This window comes from Nomascus leucogenys, chromosome 18 (genome assembly GCF_006542625.1).
Source record: "Nomascus leucogenys isolate Asia chromosome 18, Asia_NLE_v1, whole genome shotgun sequence".
Lineage (NCBI taxonomy): Eukaryota > Metazoa > Chordata > Mammalia > Primates > Hylobatidae > Nomascus > Nomascus leucogenys.
The window spans coordinates 27001680-27025255 of record NC_044398.1 but is presented as its reverse complement, the minus strand read 5'-3'; the positions used below and the strand labels follow the sequence as shown (position 1 = coordinate 27025255).

At 41.6% G+C, this 23576-nt stretch overlaps 1 protein-coding gene and 1 long non-coding RNA gene across 26 annotated transcripts in view; one reads left to right on the top strand and one right to left on the bottom strand.

Annotated features, from left to right (window-relative positions):
* KCNMA1 (potassium calcium-activated channel subfamily M alpha 1) overlaps window positions 1-23576 on the top strand; it is a 770960-nt gene that overhangs the window by 645621 nt on the left and 101763 nt on the right. For 14 of the 25 annotated variants that reach the window (XM_012502971.2, XM_012502968.2, XM_004091158.3 and 11 more), the window contains one exon: window positions 23232-23325. In XM_012502971.2, coding sequence (XP_012358425.1) covers window positions 23232-23325 — 94 coding nt within the window. Of the gene's footprint in view, window positions 1-18734; window positions 18822-23231; window positions 23326-23576 lie in introns of all 25 variants that reach the window. The other 11 variants (XM_030799216.1, XM_030799201.1, XM_030799212.1 and 8 more) reach the window with 1 other exon arrangement.
* The window catches only part of LOC105739015, a 97064-nt gene continuing 83293 nt past the window's right edge, over window positions 9806-23576 (bottom strand). The window contains exons 3-4 of the long non-coding RNA XR_001114867.2: window positions 15528-15722; window positions 9806-14890 (exon numbers count right to left, since the gene is read on the bottom strand). This is a non-coding gene — a long non-coding RNA (uncharacterized LOC105739015). The remainder of the gene's footprint in view (window positions 14891-15527; window positions 15723-23576) is intronic.

Sequence of the window (23576 nt, the reverse complement as noted above, 5' to 3'; positions counted from 1 at the left end):
CTACTCCTTCTGTTTCCTTTTCCTAACCAGTATTTCTTCCTTCTTCCTCACCATCCTCCCCAATTCAAATATGTCTCACATCTCGAGTGTGTTGAAGGTGACAGGCAGCTCTCACCTGCGGGTGTGAAGTATTGGCTCAGGCTGAGTAGCAGACGCAAAGCAAGTGGGAGCCACCAGTGGGGACAGCTGGCCAGCGCTGAGGCTCTTGCTTCAAGCTGCAGGTGGTAGCTTCAGTTAGAGCTTATGGGAATTATTCTTTAAATCCCTGTATATGGCAAGGAGACTTTTCTCCTCCTTTCTCAGGAAGTCAGCTTGTCTCCTTACATCGATGGGGGAAAAAAAATAATAAAGTGCTTCACATCCCATTCACTGAAAATCCACTGTAGTTTTCAACCACTTAACCTTCTCGAGTGGAAATACAAAACACATTTCCTGTAAAGTACTGCCACACAGAGTCCTAAAGAAGTCATGTGGCATTTCTAAGTATCATGCACAATTTTCTTTTCGGTTTTACTGCTTTGTGCATAAGACCTTTGTCTGTGTCCTTTCTTATGTCAGCATCCGTGATTGTGGCATTTGTGAACACCATTGACCTCAGAGGGTCATTAAAACTGCATGGAAAACACTTGAGTCCTGGGTTCCCTCATGGTGGTAGGCTGTACATGCTGAGAATGCCAACTCCTGGAAGTGCAATGTGGCAAAATGTACCAAGCCAACCAGCTGTGTGTTGTCCTTCTCTCTCTGGGGCTTTCTCCCAAACCAGCTTGTTGAATTACCTGGATAGTCAGGGGACCCTCCATCGCCACATCTGCTTACAGGGGTTCTGCTTCCCTAGCTGACCTTTTTCTCAAAGGGAATCTAAATGGACAGAGCTAAATCCAGCATTGTCAGACCCTTGCATTTGAAATCTCAGAGGGAATTGCAAAGGCCTTTCTGTAAATAGCTAGATAGTGCCTGCTTTGGAGGGAGATTGCTACACATGCCCATAGATTTTTATTCTGAGGAGACCCTCTTCTGATGTCCAGCTCAGATGAGCAGGACTAACAAAAGTGGCCTTTCTTCTCTGACTGTCTCATTTGGTCATCCTCAGGGGGAGCTAGTCTCTCATATTCAAGGGAAACAGCAAGAAAAAACTCCCCCAGCCTTTTCTAGTAAATCTGAAAGTTTTCACTCTAGCCCCTTCAGTACAGTAAGATGAGTCCCACCAAATGTTCCTAGAGCTGCAGAGAAAACCCTATGCAAATAGAAAGCGGAATCTTTTGAGGCAGATCTGCATTAGGGATGATCAATTGCACTGAGAGACTTATAAATGAAGTGAGAAAGACTCCAGCTCCAGAGCTGGCACTGCACCAGCTGTATCGACAGTGCATAGATGGGCATCTGCACACCATAGAGCATGGGCTATCTTTTGGGAAGGGAGCTGACTGCTTGCATTAAAATGATCTTCATTTTGGCCAATGTCAGCTTTCTGGGCTGGAGCCTGTTGGATCACACTCAGTCAAGAAAGGACCCAGGGGCTTCCTTCCCTCCCTCCAAGGTCAAAAATGTAGCATGCTGACATCCTTGGCTGGGCTTCCTATATTGGCAAGAATACTTGAATAGGAAATGGCCTGAAGGATTCCAGTTCAGTAAATATTTCATGAGTAAAAGAATGAATAAATGAAGGGGTTCCCAACCCTTAAAGGAATTGGTGATGTGCTAGAAGCCAGATCGCCCTAGATCCATGAAGTTTCCCAAAACTTTCTAAGCAGCAACTTACTATATAGTATATGTATGTAAACATAAAAAACTGGGATGTACAAGAAGATTAAGAGGAAAAAATGTAGTAAGAAAGAACAAGGACATGACTGAAGGAACTAGAAAATGATCAACTGGTAGGTGCAATTGATATTCTTTGCGAAGGATAAATTATGGGAAAGAAGATCTGGAAACAAAGTACCGGAAAAAACCACATAGGCAAAAATCCACCAATGCTTCCAATGAGGAGAGGCAGGGTTACCACCACATATAGAGCATTTGCTCTGGAAAATCAAGGACTTGTGACATTCACATTCAGTTTTATTAATTTCAGCAAACCTGATTATTTTGCTGTGAGTCAAGGCAGCATAAAACCAATGCATTGGGCAGGCCTCATGTGAGGAAAGGGGCCTGTTGTAGCTAGAGAGGTGTCAGCATCTGCAGGCGGGCACATCAACCTGCCCAAATGTAGAGCAACATTGAAGGCCTTTTATGGCGGTCAGGGTAATTGACTCTGACTCGAGGTAGGCAGCTTGAATCCAACAGCAGCACCCAAATGATGATTCCTCCCACGTGGAGGTATCCAAGAGCTGAATGTCTCATAGCTATTTCCTGTTAGGAGCCATTATTCTGTTTGTTCTGCTCAAGCCAAGGAAGAGTTTTCCTGATTGTTCTCAAAGCTCTCTGAGGCTGCACCAAGCATTCCCTTACCTTTGAATGGTTCTGAAATGCTCTCTGCATTTTGTCAAGGCTGATCTGGCCATTTCGTCAGTGCAGATGAGTAAATTTCCACATACGGCCTGTAATGTATCCAACTGAGAGAAGATATCCAGCAGGGATGCTTCAAAACCAAAGCCCTAAACAGGTGTTACTGAGAAGGGATGCACAATGACCTGCAGAGAAGAGAGATGCTAAGTGAAAATAAAAGTTGCAACTATGCTGGGAATGAAGACAGGAAGGAAGGGGCTCAGGTCATGTCACAGGGTCCAGAAGTTAGGGCATGAATGTGAAATTTGCAAGGGGCTGGTTGCTGGAAACACTGCTCCTTCACAAACATGTTCTATTAAGATGAAGATGGGAAACAGGCAGACATCTCCTGTCTTTCCTCCTCTCTGTCTTAGGGGATTCTGAAGCCGTTCCCCTCACTGTGCAGTGAACTGAGAGATCTTGTTGGCAATTATAGCCTGAAATTCTAGGAAACATCAGAGCAGGCAGATACAAGGGTGAGATCTGTGAATTTTCTGGAAACTTTAGAAGTAAGTCCTGGTGAAGTCATGCTTTGACATGTTTACCAAGTAGATGCTCATGGCTATAATAAGAGTAACGTCTTATGTGTGTTTGAGTGTTTGTGCTTCTCAAGGCACCAACATCATCTCATTTCATCTAGGCATCCCCAGCATAGAAATCATGTCCTACTACCATGTGACTTAGAGTAAGTTCCAGAACTTCACTATTTTTTAGCTTCCTCATCTATAAACTGGAGATAATAAGGACCTGTCTCACAGAGTGGTTGCATGAATTCAGTGAGTGAATATATATAAAGATTGCTTGGCATATGTTGAATTATTATTATTATCATCCTTCATTAACATATGAAATTAACAAAGAAACAGAGATGAACTTGACCAAGATCACACAGCGGATGAGTAGATTGCTAGATCCGAAGCCTGCCATCTCCCATAGTATTGATGGAAATAATAATGATAAGCCACTTTAACCATAACTAGTGCTTTTTTTTTTTTTTTTTCAAATGACTGACTGTCATCAAGCTAGTCTCATAATAGGTCATATCAGCTACAGGCAGACAAGCCCACAGATAGTGGCTGAGAGTTGAACAGCTTAGTATAACAGACTATAAAAGTTAAATGGAGTCAATTTGTTTAATTTCTAGGTAACGGAATAATTGTCTCAATAGAAATAAGCCAACAAAAATACCAAGAGACAGCTATATCTCCCCAGAACATTGGTTTCCATCTTGACTACCCAGTAGGCCTTGCAAAATTTGTGTGTAAAATGAGGAAATTGGAAGGTCATATTTCTAAGTTTCCTTTAAACTCTGAGACTCTGATTATCTTCCTTCTTCTGATTGAAAAAGGCTAAAAGTCCTTTTTGCTTCAACCCTTACTGTTATAAACCCTTCTAAAGTGCTGATGTCTATTACCCAACATTGTGGTAGGTCCTGTGAGGAACAATTATGTGTGTAGAAACCTCGTAGTGTATCAGTGTTAGTCTTCTGTCTGTGAGTTCGCAGCTTCTAGGGCAGGAACTGGGCACACAGGGACACACTGAAAGAGCCCAGAAGATTCTTACAGGTTTCTATTTTATTGTCAGCTTGTTTTCTTCCAAGATGTCTTTTATTTTCCTCAAGGAAAGCACAGAAAAAGGCCGTCTCCCCAACTCGGGGTCCGGGTATTATCTACGCTCCAGTGATTTGGAGGTTATTAGTAATCAGAACTTTGTCAGCTACTGCAGCTATCCCAGACCAGTTCATATGCAGTGTCTCTACAAATGGCCCCACCCTCCCACAATGAATGCTAACTGTTGACCTCCCCGAAGAGCCTCCTTGTCATATTTGTTACACCTTGTTTTGTTATTGCCAGGTCTCCAGGAATGAACTCGTGTAGCAGGAAGCATATAGGGCCAAACGGGAACACCATCTCCAGGCAAAAGAGGCTTCCTAGTTGGAATAGAACAGATTTGATGGATGAAAACAAATGTGTGTCTTAGATTTTAGCCCAGCTGTTAGAATCCTTAGGTCCTGGGATCATTAGAAAACTGTGACTTCAGGTATCATCATTCCTCATTCCCCTGAAACCCCTTCTTTATCGCTTGTGCATCCCTAAAATAGGTCTGGAGATCGTCAGCAAATTCGATGGGTATTTGGGAGAGGGAGGGAAAGTTGGAACACAAAAAGAGGGGAACAGATGGGGAAAGAAGACATTCATGTCCTTTCAAATTCTATCAGAATTTCTTTTTTTGATGATGGTCTTGATCTCAACTCATCTTTTTCTGTTGTTATTGTTGTTTTTTGAGATGGGACCTCCTTCTGTCACCCAGGCTGGAGTGCAGTGGTGTGATCATAGCTCACTGCAGCGTTGAACTTTTAGGTTTGAGCAAACCTCTCACCCTAGCCTCCCGAGTAGCCAGGACAGGCATGCACCACCATGTCTGGCCATATCTTTGAGGTCCGGTTGGTGTTGAGACTTCACATCATCACCTTTCCTACCTTGCTTTATGAGTAGTTGGGCTCTGCTTCTTGTTGATTTTGTCATTAATTAGATGAGTGCTTGGAGCAAGGCCAAGACTGGGCCCAAGTTTTTCACCCATGCCTTACCACTATCCCTTTCTTTCAGCAGACCTGATGTGTGGACAGATCTAGGGATGAGTGGAATGAGCATCAATACGCACATTTGAAATTCTGAGTTTTACCCTGTACCGCTCTCTCTTTCCTCCTACCGATGGCCGAGTCCTCTGATTTGGCCTCCAGATTACATTTCGAACCTTTTCTCACCATTGCCAGTAGCACTGCCAAGCTCACATGCTCATTTCTCCTTCAGCTAGTCTGCCATTGTTGCCCTTCAACCTTTCAATTAATTCCTCTTGCCACCAAACCACCACCAACTTTAGTATTCTAAAGCACAGACTTTGTCATGTTATCCCATTTTAAAGAGAGAGAGCTTTTGATGGTTCCTTGTTTTTTAAGAGGATAATTTCCAATTTCTGCTATTAAAATGGCATTCAAAGCCCTTTGCAGTTTGGCCTCAACCAGTTTCCCTAGTTCTGTTCTTCACATAAGCATCCATCATCTAACAATTCTCTAGAAGCATCTTATTCTCATTACTTAACACATTTCTGGAACCTTTTCCTGAGACTGTGATTCTTTTCCTCTCTGCTTCTAGCAGATTAAAACTTACCCATCCTTCAAAGCAGGGGTCAGCACACTGTCCCATGGGCCCAGTCTGGCCTACCATCCACTGTAGTAAGTAAAGTTTCCTTGTAACATAGTCACACCCATTCATTTGCTCAGTGTCCATGGCTGCTTTCAGGCTACAACTGCAAAGTCGAGTAATTGTAACAAAAAGGGTATGGCCCAGAAAGCTCAAAATATTTACTATCTGGGCCTTTTAGGGAAAAAGTTGGCCAACCTCTGCTGTGAAGGTACAGCTCAAGTACTGCCATCTCTGTGAAGCCTTCTTAACTAGCCCACCCTGACCCCAAATTAGAAAAAGTGAATCTCTTTTCTGTAAGCCTGTAACATTTCATGTAAACCCCATTAGACAGTTTTTATGTTGAGGTTTTTGTAGAAGTCAAAAACAGCAACAAACACCACATCTCATTGGTCTTTGAATTCTTAGCATATTGCACACAGTAACCAAGGCACACAGTGAGAATTCAATAAATTGCTGATTAACATGTAAACTCTGTTGAGAATATGTTTCCATAGTTTATTAAGCATGTATCTCAAGGAAAAGGGTCTTTCAAGAGAACTTGAACCAGAGGCAAAAAAAAAAAAGTCTCAAGGCTAGAGATCTTCCTTTCTTCCTTCTTGTTCCTTTATACCTTCTTGAACAGAACCTTTGTTTCTGAACAGCCAACAGCCAATTCCTTTGACTGCTGGACAACTCTTGAATAGATTGATCTCAGATTGATCACTGCTTCTTCTGAAGGTAACACATTTGTTCCATTGTTTCTGCTGACGGCACACAGTGGGCTCTGTAGTGGATCTGGGGGTGCTGATGTTTTCTCCTTCCATATGTCACTGGGTATTTGAGTCGGGGTAGGAAACCATGGCAAACCCATTGCTTCTGTTCATCCACCTATGTTTCCTCATTGATTTGAATTTATCCCAAATAAATTTGGATATTTAAGGCTCTTAAGGCAGGGCATGCACCTTTAATGGTTCATACCCTAGCCAATGGCCTAGACCTTATCTCACTGGACTAATATACAAGCTAATGCTAGGAGTTATATCTAGGCAGGGTAAGCCCCCAACTCAAATCTTGACAGCCCTGAACCCCACCAGATTCCCCTTCACCCTTCGCATCTGTCCAGAATTGCTTCTGGAAACCCTGTCTCTCCAGAGTGAGTGGTAGCCAGCTGAGGTGGGAGATGGGATGCCCATGGCCTATGCCTAAGACCCTCCTAGTCAAGCTCCCTGTCTGGATAACTGGAGACACTTCGTTCTCAAAGCAAGCATTGTGATATTTGGTTCTCTTCACACATGTGCCTTACCCAGCTTAGACAGATGGAAGAATTGAATGTAAAGAGATTCTACAGAATGTATTGGAAATAACACAATTGTGTGTGTGTGTTTTTAAAGGATACCCTTTTGGTTGCCGCATGATTATTTTTGTTATTGTTGTTGTTAGAGATTAAATCTCAATGACTTTTTGGAATTAGAATGGGCTTCCCATCAGCTGAATGGGCTACATACTCGCCTCCTTTTTATAGCAATCCAAGAACTCCACTGCCTTCCTCACATCCCCTGCTATGTTATCAGCATGGTAGTTTTGCTTAAGATCAAGTCAGGGCAACATAGGAACTGTCATTTTTCATTTACTGGGGCCCTTTGATCCCATTTGAGGTTTATTTGTTTCAAGTGAAAAATACAATCCCTATTGCATACATCTATTCTTTAGAGTACTTTTTTATTTTATTTTTCTATGTTAGAGATCAAATCAGAGTTGTAAGTAGTATGGTCATTAGTTATCACCACTAGATTTCACAGGCTACACTTTATTTCGGTTCTTACAAAATCACCAACCTTCTCTGTTGCATAATGATCACTTCCAGTGAAGCCACAATGTGCCTTTCTTGGGTACTTGGGTGTTAATTTGTTTCACAGTTTCCTTTGCAGATACAATCAGAGTCACCTATCACATTCCTGTTTCTGCTTTTTATTGTGTTCCTTTGCTATCGCGTTTGTGTGATCTTTTTCTGAAAAATGACAGGTAGTGTTTCTCTGCTCACTGTATCAGTGACATATTTTCCACGACTTCTCTATTGCTATTTTAAAAATATAACATTTTATAGATGTAATCTTAGTTGTTTGTAACTTAGGTTTTGTTATAGGAGCAAATTTCCTAAATGACATGTTGGTTTAGGTACATTTTTTAAAGAAAGGGAAAAATCTTTTCTGCAAAATAGTTTCCTCTAAATTGTAAGTGAAGGAAAAGCTCTGTTAGTAAGATTATAATGCATTTTCCTGATTTCTTAGTACATCGAAATGCATGAACATTATTTTTATGTAAGTGATTAAGTTGCGGTTTTTAATAACACGTTGTTAGAGCAAAAAGAGCTATCCCTTTTGATTTATTTGTATATTTACTGGGTGACTTACAGTGCTTTACATATTAGAATTAGTTTGTCAACAATTAACATTCTAGGTTTTTATATAACCCATACTTCAGGTAATAGAGGATTATTAAACTGCAACCAGTGTGTTAGAAATCTGCCTACTGGTAATAAAATTCTTATGTATAACAGCAGCTGAGAAATACTGCTGTATATTTATGCATAGATTGCAAGATAGATGGCCTGCAAGCCGCAGAAGGGCCTGACATGCGGGTCCACCAGCAGGTGGCGCTGCTTTTCTAGAAATAAATTCTCTACCTGGATTCTAGGTACTCTCCTCCTCCTCACTTTCTGCCTTTTCTCTTGCAGATTGTCTCCTTTATTTCTCTAAAATAAATATCTAAAACTGTTGTTGCTGTTGTTTGAAGAGATATACTGCCAGTACGACAATGCCCCTCAATTGCTAAGGTTTATTTGAAATCCGACTTGCCAGATGCAGTGCTTACTTGAAGCAAGTCCCAGTTAAATACATGTTACTGTTTTTAAAAGGTAACTACACAATACTGGATTCAGCACTGAGACTGGATTACCTATGCTGTCTGATTATTGTTATGTGGCAAGTTCCCATTTTAATCTAATATCTATTTATACAAATTAATCCTGTAGGCTTCTATTCACCTCAGGATAATGAGGGGCATTTTTATTAAAATGACTGAGCGATATACTGAATTAATGTTTTATATAAAAATCACCTTAGTATGATATTCCTTCATCAAGAGTTACTCTAGAATCCAGGCTGGGTGCAGTGGCTCACGTCTGTAACCCCAGAACTTTGGGAGGCTGAGGCAGGCAGATCACTTGAGGTTAGGATTTTGAGACTAGCCTGGCCAACATGGTGAAACCCCATCTCTACTGAAAATATAAAGATTAGTCAGTTGCCTATAATCTCAGCTACTTTGGAGGCTGAGACACTAGAGTTGCTTGAACCTGGGAGGTAGAGGTTGCAGTGAGCCAAGATTGCACCACTGCATTCCAGCCTGGGAGCCTGGGCGACAGAGCGAGACTCCATCTCAAAAATAAAGTAAATAATAATACCAATAAAAGAGTTACTCTAGAATCCAAGTCATCCAAAGAATATTGCTTTTCTCTCGGGGCCAGAACTACATTTCGACAAACAGGATCGGAGTTTTTGTTATGCTTTGTTCTGTTTCTTAAGAAGACTTTTCACAGAAAAGCTGGTCAGCTCATCAACTTGGGCATCATAAATGAGGAGAGAAATCAAATGTGCAAGCAAAACTATTTTTAAAAATTATTTTGTCCACACATACCCAATTTTTCAACCATTTTTTAAAAAAGACACAGCTATATCTTTTTATTGTTTTTTCATGGTCTGCGGTATTCCTTTGTACAGAATATTTAGTGCAAACATTAGCTTATGTGGGAGAAAATGAATTTATTGAGGTTACAGAAGGGGAGAATTGAAATATGTCTCAGGATGACCCACTTATTTGTTTATTTTCTGCATTATTAAATTTTCTTCCTTTTTTTTTTTTTTTTTTTTTTTTTTAACAGTGTCTCACTGTGTCATCCAGGCTGGAGTGCAGTTGTGCGATCTTGGTTCACTGCAACCTTTGCCTCCTGGGTTCAAGTGATTCTCCTGCCTCAGCCTACGAAGTAGCTGGGACTGTAGGCATATGCCACCATGCCCAGCCAATTTTTGTATTTTTAGAGATGGGGTTTCGCCATATTGGCCAGGCTGATCTTGAACTGACCTCAAGATATCCACCTGCCTCAGCCTCCCAGGGTGCTGGGATTACAAATGTGAGCCACCATTTCCGGCCCTTCATTATTAAATTTTCTACCTATCAGGCCATAAAGAACTTTGGAAGCATAGGCAGTATTTTACTCTTTGAATAGGATTTCTCTCTTTTGAGTTTTTAAACTTTTCTCAGGCATACTGCGCTAAGGGCTGCAAGTTGAGGATCTAGATAATATAATGTACGTTCTTATTGAATTCACCCATGTGATTTTCACAGAGAACATCTTGAAGTGTTATTGATTCAACAAAATCAAGGAGGAGAGGATTGGGGAAACATTTTCTTCTCAGTGAATCTATTTTAAAGCACTGGTTTGGTTGAAAATGACTTTTTGAAAATATGGATTGCAGTCAGTTTTCATGTAAAAGTCAAACCCTGATGGGTTTCCTTCCACTTCTCTGTAGAGGGTATGGGATCAGCTGGAGTAGTTGAAGACAAGAAATAGCCATCCTGAAATCAGGGTAAATTTACCTGGCTGGGCTGTGAGGAATAGGCCTTGTGAGTTTCACGGGACCCCTTTCCAAGGCATTAGATAACTTTATTTTCCTGTTCAATAAGCTCTCCAGAAAAAAAAGAAAAATGAGACCTTCAATGGAACTGGACCATTGCCAAGGGCCTCCCCACTTTATTTCCATGCACAAATGTGTGTTTCTTACCTTGGAAAGAAAAGTGGGCTGAGCGAGCTAGGCAGTTTCTGATAGACTTTTCAAGATGCAAAGCCCACCCACTATCCTCTTTGAACTTCAGTATTTAAATCGAAAGAAAAATAACTTTCCCAGAAGATTCAGATTATTACCAAATATTGCCCAAATTCTATCATTTGGAATGTAAATGCTTACACTATCTGCCCTTTATACCTCCAACTGTGCCCTCAAATACATTTTCCTGCTCTAGCCAAACTGACTTTCTTACAGTTCATACAGTTTAGTATTTTCCAACCACCTTGCCTTGGTTCAGGCTGTGTCTTCCACCTGGCATGCCCTTCCCGCCCTTGACTGCCACTCCTTAGTCTGTTCAGCATCGTGGGTCAAGTGCCCCGAGTGCCAGGCCCTGTGCTCCATCTGGGGATATACGGTAAATAAGGCTGACCTCTCTATTCATCCTATTCTTGTTTCAAGTTGTCTTCATTTTCTTTCTTTCTTTTTCTTTTTTCCTGAACAATTCTCTCTCTAGGACTTACTTATTGTCTAAGACATTTCACGTAGCCCTCCCTTGACATTCTCATGCAACATCTTTTGTACTGTTGCTTTTACGTAACTTACGAGTTCGTATATTCGTATTTGATGCAATTATCTAATTTCTCTGGCTAGGCTTGTGGTTCTCTCTTATTGTGCAGCTTTAAAAAGATTTTAAGGAAAAGAACAAGAAAAAGGTATGCCCGACATTAAACTCAGAGTCATTACAAATCAGAGCCAGAGGGGTCTCATACTTAACTAATGCTCATCCCCCCAGGAAAGGGAAGTGTCTTGCCAAGGCCACACAGTTGATGCAAGGCAGGCCTAGAACCCCGGGGCTCCTGATCACTAAGCTGTGCTTCTCCCCTTTGCAACATCGCCTCTGTAGCTGCCAGGAGCTATTTATTGGGAACTTTTCAGGGCCCAGCATTGTGAGAGACTCAGTGATATGTGAACTCCAACAGAGGAGCTTGTAAGCCTAGCTGGGGGAGTAGAACACATTAGAATTGAAAACAAATTATAATAATGCAAGGTATGAGATCAGAAGTGCCAGGGGATTTTTTAAAGAAAGGAGAGAATTGATGTTGTCATAATAATCTGGGAAGGCATCCTGGAGGAGGCAGCCTAGCCTGTCCCTTCAAGGGTGGACAGGTAGTCAGGTGAAAGGAAGACATGGTGGGAGGGCTTGGTGAAGGAGTCACTGCCTCTCTACCCTGCCATGCCGCTGCCCCTTCTTCTGTCTCCCACGTGTCTGCATACGCTGATCAATCCCATGACCTCCCAGAAGAAATTCAAGGGAAAGAAAAGAGGCCCTCACAATCAGGCCGCGTGAATTTCCTGTAATTTAGAGGAAACAGTGGGGTTCCTCTGTCCCCATCTGTCTTTCATTTGTTCTTGCCCTGAATGGTTCCAGCCTTCTCCAATTGAGGTCCGTTTAAACGTTTTCTGGCTTTTCTTGTTTTTATGACATTTGGCAAAACCTAATTATTTAACTTGAGCACTTCATTGGGGCCATATGAAACAAGGGACAAAGGTGACAGTTGAATGAGATGCAAGGCTAGGGGTCAGGTGGGGGTGGGAATGCTCACCCCATTCTAAGGGTTGGTTACTGGATCAATTGTTTGGGGAAGGAGAGAGAGTATGGACCCATGTGAATTACACCATGTCCAAAGGTGGCAGACTGGTGTGGAGAAGGACCCAGCAGCAGAGAACTCTCATTGCTCTGACTCTTCAAAGCCAAGGCAATAATCATGGGTAGCATTTAGAAAGAGCTCACTAGGAATTCTTTTAAGTGCTTTTCATATTTTCAGTCCATTCTCACAACAACCCATTAGATAGGTACTCTAATTCTCATTTTATTGATGAGAAAACTGAAGTTAGATAATTTGCCAAATACCTAGGTTCAGACCCAACAGTGTGGCTTTGAGGCCTGTGTGGTTAACTCTTACCCCTCTACCCACTCAATGTGAGTTGGCATTTGCGGAGGGATATCCCATGCCTTAAAATCTTTATTTCAGGGATGGTACACTTGAGTGTCACACGTTCCAGGGCCAGAAATGCAAACATGGGATGTCTGCCCTATATCTGAGGGTACAGTAGGCAGCAGTGGGGCATTTGAGCAGCTGATAAGCTCCTGCCCCAGAAGAAAGGCACCCTTTTGGAATGAAGACTCAGTCCTCTACAAGATTTTTAATTAGAAGTTGCAAATCCATATTTATATGGACAATCTTCAGACTTAAAGATTGTCCCACATGTGAAATCCTGTGTGTCAGCAGGGCGGTGCCAAGCTCAGCACACTGGGGACAGTAGTTGGTCCTCAGGCTGTCAGCCTGCAGCCCCCTGGTTATGTCACGTAATCCCAAAGCATCTCCCAAATTTGATGTCCTCCTTGGTCCAGTAGGGATCACAGTAGATCGTAGGACATCGAGGTATGGAGTAACTGGTCTGAGATCAGAGCTCTAAAGAGGGTCAGAGCTGGGACGTGGGCAGGTGGACTGACTCAAGAAGCTCATATCCTCATGCTGTTCTCACTCACAGGCAGAATTCTGGCAGCAAATGATCTGAATTAGAAATCAGCCGATCTGGGTCCTGGGTCAGGGTCTGCATATGAGTGCAGCTTTGAGGCAAAAGAGGGTGAGGCCAGAGCATCCCCAAGCCCCTTCCAGCCCTTCTGTTGCACTCCACATCTTGTTCTCTAATGCATTGACCAGAAAGGGCCCTCCATACACTAGCATTATAAAATATTGCACAGGATGTGTCCGAGGACAAATTATAATAGCATACAGATAATGATTTTATAGTTCAAGAACATCTATAGAAGGTGATTATGCCCTTAAGAAATATACTAAATGCTGTGTTTAGTGTAAAGTCACAATCCACACTGGTCCTTACCTCCCAAGGTTAAAAGCATACTGTATTTCTAAATTGTTCTGGCAGAACATTCTTCATCGGGCACCTGGGTTGCACTAAAAACCCATGCATTTTACCTTTATCTGAGTTTCAAAGAAAGTATCAGTGCACCCATCTGGAATATATATTAGAATTCTAGGGGGCTCTTGACACCATTGGCTCAATGGAAGATATGATTTCCGGATGAGCTAATAGTAATAATGTTAATAATAATAGTGGTTTGTATTTATATAACATCTTATGGTTTAGAAAACAGTTTCACATGTACACAATTAGATTCTAGGCTGGTCTTTAAATATCACAATCATTGGGGCAAGCATTAATTTAAAGAATGTAAACAGCAAAGTGAAAATGGAAATGAAATATGATTGACATCTTCTGCCAGTCATGGCTATTTGAAGCTGTTTGGGGGCAGGGGGAAAGAAAAAGAAAGAAAGTAACATTGGTGTCAAAATATGTAAGCAAATAAAAACTTTCACCCCAAAGTGGAAATGTAAATCAACATTGTGTTAACCAGGAGAATTTGATGTGGGATGTGAAATAAAGTCCACGAGAGACCTGACCCCAGCACTCTTTTCTGTTTCTCACTCTGGGCAGGTGGCAAATCTCAGATTCCTGAGGCAGCATGATCTTTTCTCCACTCCTTTGGATGCCTGACAATTTGTAAATCCACGAGGAAGCGTTTGTTGCAAGGGCCTTCCTTAACAATCTCATGCAAACAGCATGAAATGATCAAAAGAAATAACTCTTCTCTTAGATTTGCCTTGTCCAGTTCTGTGGGGTGGCAGAACCAGTACCTCAAACACCTTTGAGAAATGGTGTTCAGGGCTGGAAATTGGGTGAGGTGAGAGAAGATTTTGCCCTGGGCACCAAATTTAAGAGGAGACCCAAAACCTCAGGAATCAAGATAAATGATAGTTTCATGCAATATTTTCAAACTATCAAAATAAAATATTTTCAAAATATCAAAATTAAAAAAATCCAGGATGAACAGAATGTCATAATTTTACGTAAAGACAGTATAAATATTGATTTCAAAGCTGACATTTAAGTACTGAATTCACTAGGGGTGGAAACAATGAGGACACCAGGAAGCTAGTAGCTGCAGCCATAGGTGTGAGCCCTTCCAGGGTGCCAGGAGCAGTGTTTGGTATCTTACAGGAATTTTTTTCTTGATACACATCGGGGGACCTGATTTGACCTACAGTAAATCCAAATCCGTTTGATTATAAACCATGTTAGAAAAAGAGTTCCTTTACAGGCTCCATAAATTCCATTACAGTCCACTTTGTCTTTGTTAAATGTATGGGTTGGAAATTACAATTCTTTTATTCACAATGATGATTTCAGACACACAGCTCAGAAAGATCAGCATTCACTTAAAAAATATATTAGCATGCTTGTATCTGTTAAGCACTATTGCTTTGTAAGCTCCAGCTGATGATTTTATTAAGTAGACTGCAAAAGGGGAAGAAAAATCAAGGATAATTATAAATTCATAAATACATAATTCATTGGCATAAAATGATTTAATGGAATGGATGTGGAATTATCTATTTCCTCAAGAAAATAACGGAGATATTCTGATTAAGCCCACAATCTAGTATATGTGAAATTCTAGCCAAACTGATGGGGCACATTTTCTTTTCTGAAACTACCTTTGATAAGAAATGCATTACAAACTCATCAGTTTGGCTTCCTGTTAACAAAGAGACAGCAGCCGTCTGGATCATTCTGGATTCACAGTGAAACTGCCACACCATGTATCCTCCAACTAAAGCTGTGCAAGTTTGACAAGGGGCAGATGAATCCAGGAGTTATTGTGCAGGGGTTTAAATCTATGCGGCAGCTGACGGTTGAAATAATCATCTATATATCGCTCTGAGCTAGCTGGGGAAAGGTTGAAGCTGTATATTTTCAACATATCTAGTCTAATGGTTAATCTGTTGTCTTGTACGGGGCTCTCGCAGGGTGGACTGGCAGCACACGCTGACAGCTTCGAGGAATTGCTCACGGTAGATGTGGTTCGCCTTGCTTTCCAAAGTACTGGATGGATGAATCTAACTTAGCTTGAGTTGGAAAATGTGAAACTCACCTGATTCATGACCTCAAACACAAGTGGACCAGCAGGGCTAATAGCAGGTTGGGTGGTAGGGACAGTAGAGTCACTAAACTACCTCTGTTCCTCCCAACGTCCCCAGATCTGTGCACTTCAGGTGGGTTCCATGGGGATTTCTTTTGTTATTTGGTTGTCTTGGCAGGTTGGGAAGAACATTGTTCTTTGTGGAGACTGGAAAGCAAGGGAAATGTGAGAAGATTAAACTACTGCAGGGGTCAGCAAACTTTCTCTGTCAAAGGTCAGCGAGTTAATATCTTAGTCTTTGCAACCCATGTGGTCTCTATGGCAAGTCCTCAACTTTGTCGTTAGAGGTGGAAGCAGCCACAACTGGCTATGGTCTGATAAAATTTTATTTATAGCCACCAAATTTCATATCATTTTAGTGGGTTACAAAATATTATTATTCTTAGATTTTTTTTTTCCCCAATGACTTCAAAATGTAAACACACTCTTAGCTCATGTGATGTACAAAAACAAGTGGCAGGCTACAGTTTGCTGACCCCTGAACTTGAGAAAGATGAGAATGAAGCAGCTGTTGGTGCCCAGGATATGGTAGGTTTCATCCCTACTCTAAAAGTTGTCCCTCACAAACATTGACTGCAAGTGCTAGGGCAACCTAAAGGAGTCAGATTTAACTTCTGCCACAAAGCCAAAAGTTGGCTTTTGGTGTCAGGAGTAGGGAGTAGGGAGAGAAGGAAAGGAAAGTAGGGAGAGGCTGTTTGTATGGGACTTCTATGCATTCCCCACCCCTCCCAGTTGGATGTAAAGTAAAAATTATGTCGCATCTCCTAGTACCTTCCCATTCTCCAAACCCCATAGCAAAAATTCAGGGATGTTCTTGAATTTCTCTTTTCAATTGTGCATTTCCTCTTAGAATTCCATTGTTCATCTCCGTGTCTCATCTCTAAGAAACTAATACCTAGTGATCTTTGCTTGAGACTTTTCTTTGCCCTTGAGGTAATAGAGAGTCTATTCCAGGGAAAAAGAAAAGGGCTAAAGGCAACCAGAAAATTCCAAAAGGATTTTCTACTGAATACTGAGCAGGGCAGAGTGTTGGGCAATGATTCTAACAGGTCAAGTCTACAGTGAAGATATATGAGCTGTGATTCTAGATATGGGGGGCTTTGGTACATGCTGAGTTCCTCTCAGGATGCATACAGAACATAGTTTGAGATTGAGGTTGAGGGCCTATGGCATGGGTAGCATGGGCACATCTAATTTACCCAATTGGATTCTAGAGGATCCATTAGGCCCGCAGTATTTTGTAGAGAACACTGCATTCCAGGTCATGTGAATTCTGTTAATATATTTATATAGTATTTTTTTCTCTCTCCCATGTAGGAGCTGAATTCTTTCATTACTCTGTGTTGATGGACTCAAACTTACACAATTCAGGTTTCCTAGGCAGTGAATAGAGCCAGAAATATACCCTGTGATTAACTTCTACATAACCTATTGTTCCTTAAAGTCTCCCTCCCCATTTTCCTATTAGCTCCACAAAAGCCAGAAATGCAAAAGCTCCAACAAGCCTCCCTTCCCTGCCCTGGCAGCCTACCATGGGGTGGGCACTCCCTATGCCTGTCCTAGGGCAGTACAGGTCACTTAAGCACTTTTTAAAATTCTTATTCTGCATAACGATAGATTTTTAAAAAACTGATACCCATTAGGTTTCCAAGTAAATGTATTTCCTATTTCCTAGCTAGAAGTTGTGAAATTATCCTGCTGGAATAATGTATATGATAATGTGGTTGTCTAATTTTAGAGAGGTGTATACGTTTGAGATATTATGATCGTTGGGGTTGCTTTTAAGGGGCAGCATCTTTCTTCTTTTCCTAATCTGTGGATTAATGTTAGCCGTGATGTCAGAGGTTGCAGTGAACTAAGATAAGGCCACTGCACACCAGCCTGGGCAACAATGACCTTGTCTCAGAAAAAAAATTAGCCATGATCTTTCAAAAAATAGATTTATAGTTGATTTTCATGAAGAATACTGCAGTGCTTATCAAACTTCTTGGTGATATGTGCTATTCCAAGGTTGTCAGGCAAGAAACTCTCATTCCAAGGGCATCACCCACTTTAACTCCCCTGCACCCTGATACTGCCCACTACTCTCTGGGCGTAGAACTTGGCTCCATTGCCTGGCTTACCTGATCCTAGCTGTGCTTAACAGCTCAGCCTTGTTGATGGACACATGGCATTCCCCACTGTGGGATTCATCCTGAAACAGCAGTCAAGTGCTCCTTTACAGCAATCATACTACCAAATTCACAGTATGGGTTGTTCAGCTGGCATGTATTATTATTTTTGTGGTTGTTTTCCCATCATCGCTTAAGGAAATAACCACACCCTCTCACCAGTCTGGTTCGTGTGAGAAACAGCCAGGCACCATTCCATCCTCCAATCCAAAGATTGCACTCTTGTGGCCATGCCGTAAGACTTTGAGAGTTAACTTGCGCAAATTTTCTGGTGAAAGTCTTAAACAGTCATATCAAAGAGAGCTTAGGTCAGCCTGGGAGTTTTGTCCGTGGTGAATTACATTTTGCAACACGACTGTTGTAAAATTCCAGGAATTTTACCATCACTCCCTACCCTTCATTTTAGTAAAACAACATTTGAAACACCCACTTTTCATTGGTGTCGCTGACGGCCGAAGGAAATGCCGTGGATCTGTCTTTCTGAGGAGTGGCAAACTCATGGCATTTAATGTTAGGCACTGATACTGCAACTAAGGGGGCTGACCAAGCCAGCAGTTCGAGACAGACAGCAAAAGTTTATCACCAAGGATTGATGACTCAGAATATAATGATTATCCAGTAGAATTTATTTTAGCAGACTTCAGTAAAGAGTGGGTCTGATCCTGCTGCTAAACTGAGTTTTCGGTGTCTGTACATGTTGTGGGGTGACGGGGAACTCTGTATATTTTTGGAAATTATACCAAGAAGATTGTCTTCTGAATTTCCAGAAGTATTATCCCTACTGATACAGATGACAATAAAACAGCAAAAAAGAATTGCAGGAAGTCATCAGGGTAAAAGAAAGGGAAAAAAAATGGCAATTCAGCTGTGAGGGAGAAACTTCCAGTTTGATTCAAAGCTATTCAATGTTAAAATTGTTTGAAACTTTTCTAAAAGAAATTTCACTAAGGATTAATTTCTATTTTCTTTTCTCCTTATTGTTTGGCAGTCAAGGTTGCAGCTAGATCACGCTATTCCAAAGACCCATTTGTGTTCAAGAAGGAAACTCCCAATTCTCGGCTTGTGACCGAGCCAGGTGAAGGAAGACTGGGACCCATTCCCATTTTTAATAACTACCCTGCACCCCTCAACATTCTACTTTACCATGCTGAGCTCAGTTGAAGAAGAGCGTTGCACTTCTGTGGATTTCAGCTTGCACTTATCTTGCTGGGCAGCAAAATACCAAAAGGGAAAACCATAAAAAACGATTAATAATAATTAAAATGACCTCACCCCCAAACTGGCAGCTTGTGCAAGACTTTAGTCGGAAGCCCTGTTAGCTAGATGCCTTTGTGTTCAAACCACTTTGCATGACTCTTACTCTGAGTGACTCCAGTGTGAATATGACATTACTAATGACCTGCTAAGTGTGTACAGATGTGAGTTTCTCCAGATGTGGTGATTAACAACATAATGGAGATAGCGGTTGACTCATGTTTATGAGTTGTTTGCCTTTTATTACGTTTCCGAGTTTATTTGCTTTGAACTGTTTTTTAACTCCAGCCAACAGACTCACCTTTAAATCTTAAAGGGCATCATCCCCTTCCATCTCACTGGGGAAACAGGGCAGAGGGAATGTGCCCCAGGCTAGAGCTGAGCATCAGGTCCATCCTATGCAGGCATTAGACTGAATTAGGGAAGGCTGGGAGTTGCAATCATTGCCCCATTTCACTCCAAGGACCATAAAGAGGCTTGGTAAACCCTGACACGGTGTTTGCAATCTGGCGAGGCTGATAAAGGAAGATACTTCTTTTTTAAAAAATCTAGTGAAATATGTAATCATTTTGAAGTAAGCCCAGAGTTCTGGCCAGTGTTTCTGGAAGACATTGCTTGCTTTTTCTTGAAAACAGAATGCTGATGAAAAGTCGAGTAAAATGTTGTTACAGATGTTCAACTCTGCATTAAGGCTGTTGGAATTACCACCACATCTTAAATCAATTCCCAGAACATTGTCTGGAGGTTATGTCATTGAAATAACGAATCCTCTTTAGTCAAGTGTAAGCAAACATGTTAAAACATCATTGTAACTTTAAATTAAACTCTAGCGCAAACCAGGGGATCTGAAGCCTCATTAGACTTGCCTGACATTTTTCTAGCACTGAGTCTTCCCAAACTGTAAAACTGTTAGATTCAGTGCCTATTAGACAAGGGAGCGCTGGGAAGTTACAACAGCACATTAAGTGTTATACTTAGGGATGTGCAAAAACAAGCCCTTGAATTTTATGAGTACTTGGAGACTGGATGGAGTTCAGCTCTTATAAAAATTCCACGTTAGATTCCTGAACTTGTTTGTGTTCTAAAGAAGTCAGGTTTCTTTAAAGGATCATATCTTCATGTGGCTTCCACAGCATGAAGGCAAGTGAAAATGCCAGAGATTGAGGTGTATTGTAATTAGCCAAAATGTAGGTTAAATAAGAGCTTGTAAATGTGCATCGTCATGAGGTAGTGGCCCCTTACTTCAACACATTTGTCTTTCATGAAAATGAGTAAATTTAAGTCTCCTTTTTAATTCCATTTTTATTCCTCTCATGTAGTCACAGAAGCCATGAAATGAAAATTATATTTTATAGATTAACTAAAAGTTTTCCTAGATCTGCTTTCTTTAAATATGCAGAAATTGATAGAATCCATATAAAGGCTAATAATTAAATATGGTTTATATCCTACTTATGAGAAAGAAGTTATCACTGCTTCTCTTGAGGGACCTAAGCCATATGTAATGGTCTCCATTAAACAGCATTCATATATTTAAGCTGGAGACGTTTCCCCCATCTCTTCAGGGAACAGATCTGCATTTTCAGGCTGTGAGTGCAGGAGGAAACCTTTAAACACAAGTTTCATTTAGGAGAACAAATCCCAGTTTAAATGCAGTATGATTATGATGGATGATCTTTCTGAGTTGCAATGAAAATAAATAGTTTCTTTGCGTAGAAGAGGCACAACTTTACTACCCGAATGAGGTGTCTCTCTGGAGCTGGCTAACAGGTATTAACTTGCAACTCTCCCATCTGAAGATCAGTGTAGCAACAAGGTGTAAAGATAATGGCCACTTAACCAAAGAGGATTATTTGTTATAGGCCCAATGCAAAAAGGGAAGCCAATGCTAAGCAAAATAACCCCACAGGCATGCTAGGGAGGATGACTGCTGTTCAGGTCTTAACTCGTCTAGATTCATTGTGTAACTGGACACAACCATGGTAACATCTGGTGACCTTGAAAAACGCTAGCCGTGGTAGATGAGGTTAGATAAAAGACCTTTGGATGTGGGATTATAACCTTAAGAAGACTAACTGAATTATAACCTTAAACAGAACTTGCACCCCGACTAGAGTGACTCACGTGCATGCACACAAACACACACATGTTACTTGCTCCAGCATGCTACACAACCAGTCTAGGTCACCCTGAACACAATACACCAATTGCAAGTGGCCCATATTAAAAGATGACCTTGTCTTGTAGGTCTAGTCTGTGCAAGACTTTCTACTTCATTCTAACATGGGGAAAGTGTGAAAGCATACCTACACACACACACACACACACACACACACACCCTTGCTGCCTTTCTACCACATTATTGCCTCGGATGCTTGGTCCCCTATCCTGTGAAAGGAAGATGAATTCAGGTCAAGCTCAGGGTGCCTGTTTGCTTGCCGAGAGATGCATATCAACTCTAAGTGATTTTTTCAATACCATTTATGTGGCTTGTATTTATTTCCTTTAATCTTTTAAGTGCTGTTTAGTCTCTGTGTGATTTGCTTTGGATACTCATTTCTGATAAGACGCGATATCATCCCAGCCACATAGTCTCTGCCTGGAGTTCTAAATGACTGATACGGTCTCAGCCTGAGCTTGGGCCCTGGTGGGTGTCAGAGGAAGCAGGTGATACAGGGGGTCGGCTGTGGGTGTTTGCAGGTGCTTTCTTGCCTTCATTTCTTCTGGTCTCACTCTCACCTTACACCACAGTCATTCCCTTTTTCTGCATCAGCCAGGGTTTAGACAAGCCCAAACTGACAGCAGAATAGGAGAGTGTAAAATGTGTAATACTTTGAAGCAGGTTTGGAGGGTAGTTGGATTATTAAAATAGCTTTGGAGCCATGTATCATAACCTACTAAATTTATTTAGCATTTTCAGGGAAGTACCATATAATGCATGCTCTAATATGGGTCTTCCTGGATAATACCAAGTAGCTGACATGGCACTTTCTCCCCCATCTAAGACTCCTACACCATTAACATATATCAAGTCTCTTTTGATGTCATCACTGCTAATATTTCTCTTCTTAGCTTTAAGGTAACTGCTGTGCATTCTGAGTTTCAGGGTGCTTTCCTCCTAGTCTGTGTTGCAGTCAACTATAAGAATCCGAAGATCCTATTTTTCCTTCTTGACATTACAGCTTTAGCCTGAATTGTGGGGGTGGGGAGAGGAGGACTAGAATTTTGCCGCTGATGCCCTTGGGTGACAGGCTGGGTTTGCATCTGCTAATTATCAAGCAGTTCTCTTAAAAAGAAGCATGATGCAGGCTAATACATCTGCAAAGCTTATTAGTGGGTGTCTTTGGGCAAGAGCAGTAGAGTGTGCTGTGGTGTTTCTAAGTGAAGCTTCACATTGCTTAGCAATCTGTGTGGTTTAGACATTTGGAAAACAGCTTTTGGTTTCCAATCCCCTGTGCTGCCCTCCATCCCTGCCCCGCTGCCGCATCATCAGAGATTTCATTCAATGGCAACCTCCTCCTTCATTCCGGGGCTCTCCTCCAACCTCACCAGCCCCGGTGCTCCTGTCTTCATGGGTTAAAAAAGGACCCCATTGGCACAGCCCCACAAGCCCTCCCTCCTGGCAGTTGGAGGGATAAGAGCTGAGTTGGGCTGGGGATTCTTGAGCCAGTATGCACCAATGTGCCCTGATCTGATTGAAACATTGGCTGTCAAGGCCTTGAATCCTTGCCTCTTTTCAACGCTCTTTCTCTGGTATGCAGGGATTAGGAACCAACTAAGTTGGTTCATCTGGAGAAGCAGCAGGCTGGCAGTTATGCTGACATTTCAAATACAACTTTATTTCTGATTTTGGTTACAACAAAACGCACTCGATTACTGGGCAAAGCAAAGTAACCAAAATTAACTCTAAGAATAATGATAAGTATTTTTTTTGGTAAACAGATAAATCATGATTTCTTTTTTTTTTTTCTCATGGCAGGGTGTTTACAAACTGTTTTAGTCTGTTTAAAGTACATGTCCAAAGGCTGGAGTGTAAAGAGGTGATGCCTTCACCTTCTCTAAGCCGGCCTCTTTGACTAACACATTTGGTCTTTGTCATTGGGTCCTAAAAGACAGCCATGAATTCCTAGTGAGTGACTGAGCCTTGAGTGTGTGTCCTTTGATATTTTGCCTGTATTGCACAGTCTGCCCTCAAACTGTTCATAATCTCATGAGCTGCCTGTATTTCCAGTTGAAGATGAGCAGCCGTCAACGCTATCACCAAAAAAAAAGCAACGGAATGGAGGCATGCGGAACTCACCCAACTCCTCGCCTAAGCTGATGAGGTAAGGAAAGGGGCTGGTTGCCCACGGTTTCCCTCTTAGCCCTTCTCTTCCTCCCCTCACCCCCTCCTCACCCTGCCAGGCCCAGAGTCTCCCCTCCCCAGCAAGCCCTGGGTGGGGGAGGGGAGCGAGATCGTTAGATGGCTTCTTAAAGGCTGGAGTATTTATTCTGTCAGCTTGTCAGCAGTTAATGATAGAGCTGAAAAAATTCTGTCATGAAAAACAGTTTGAAAAGCTGTTTGAAAAATACATAG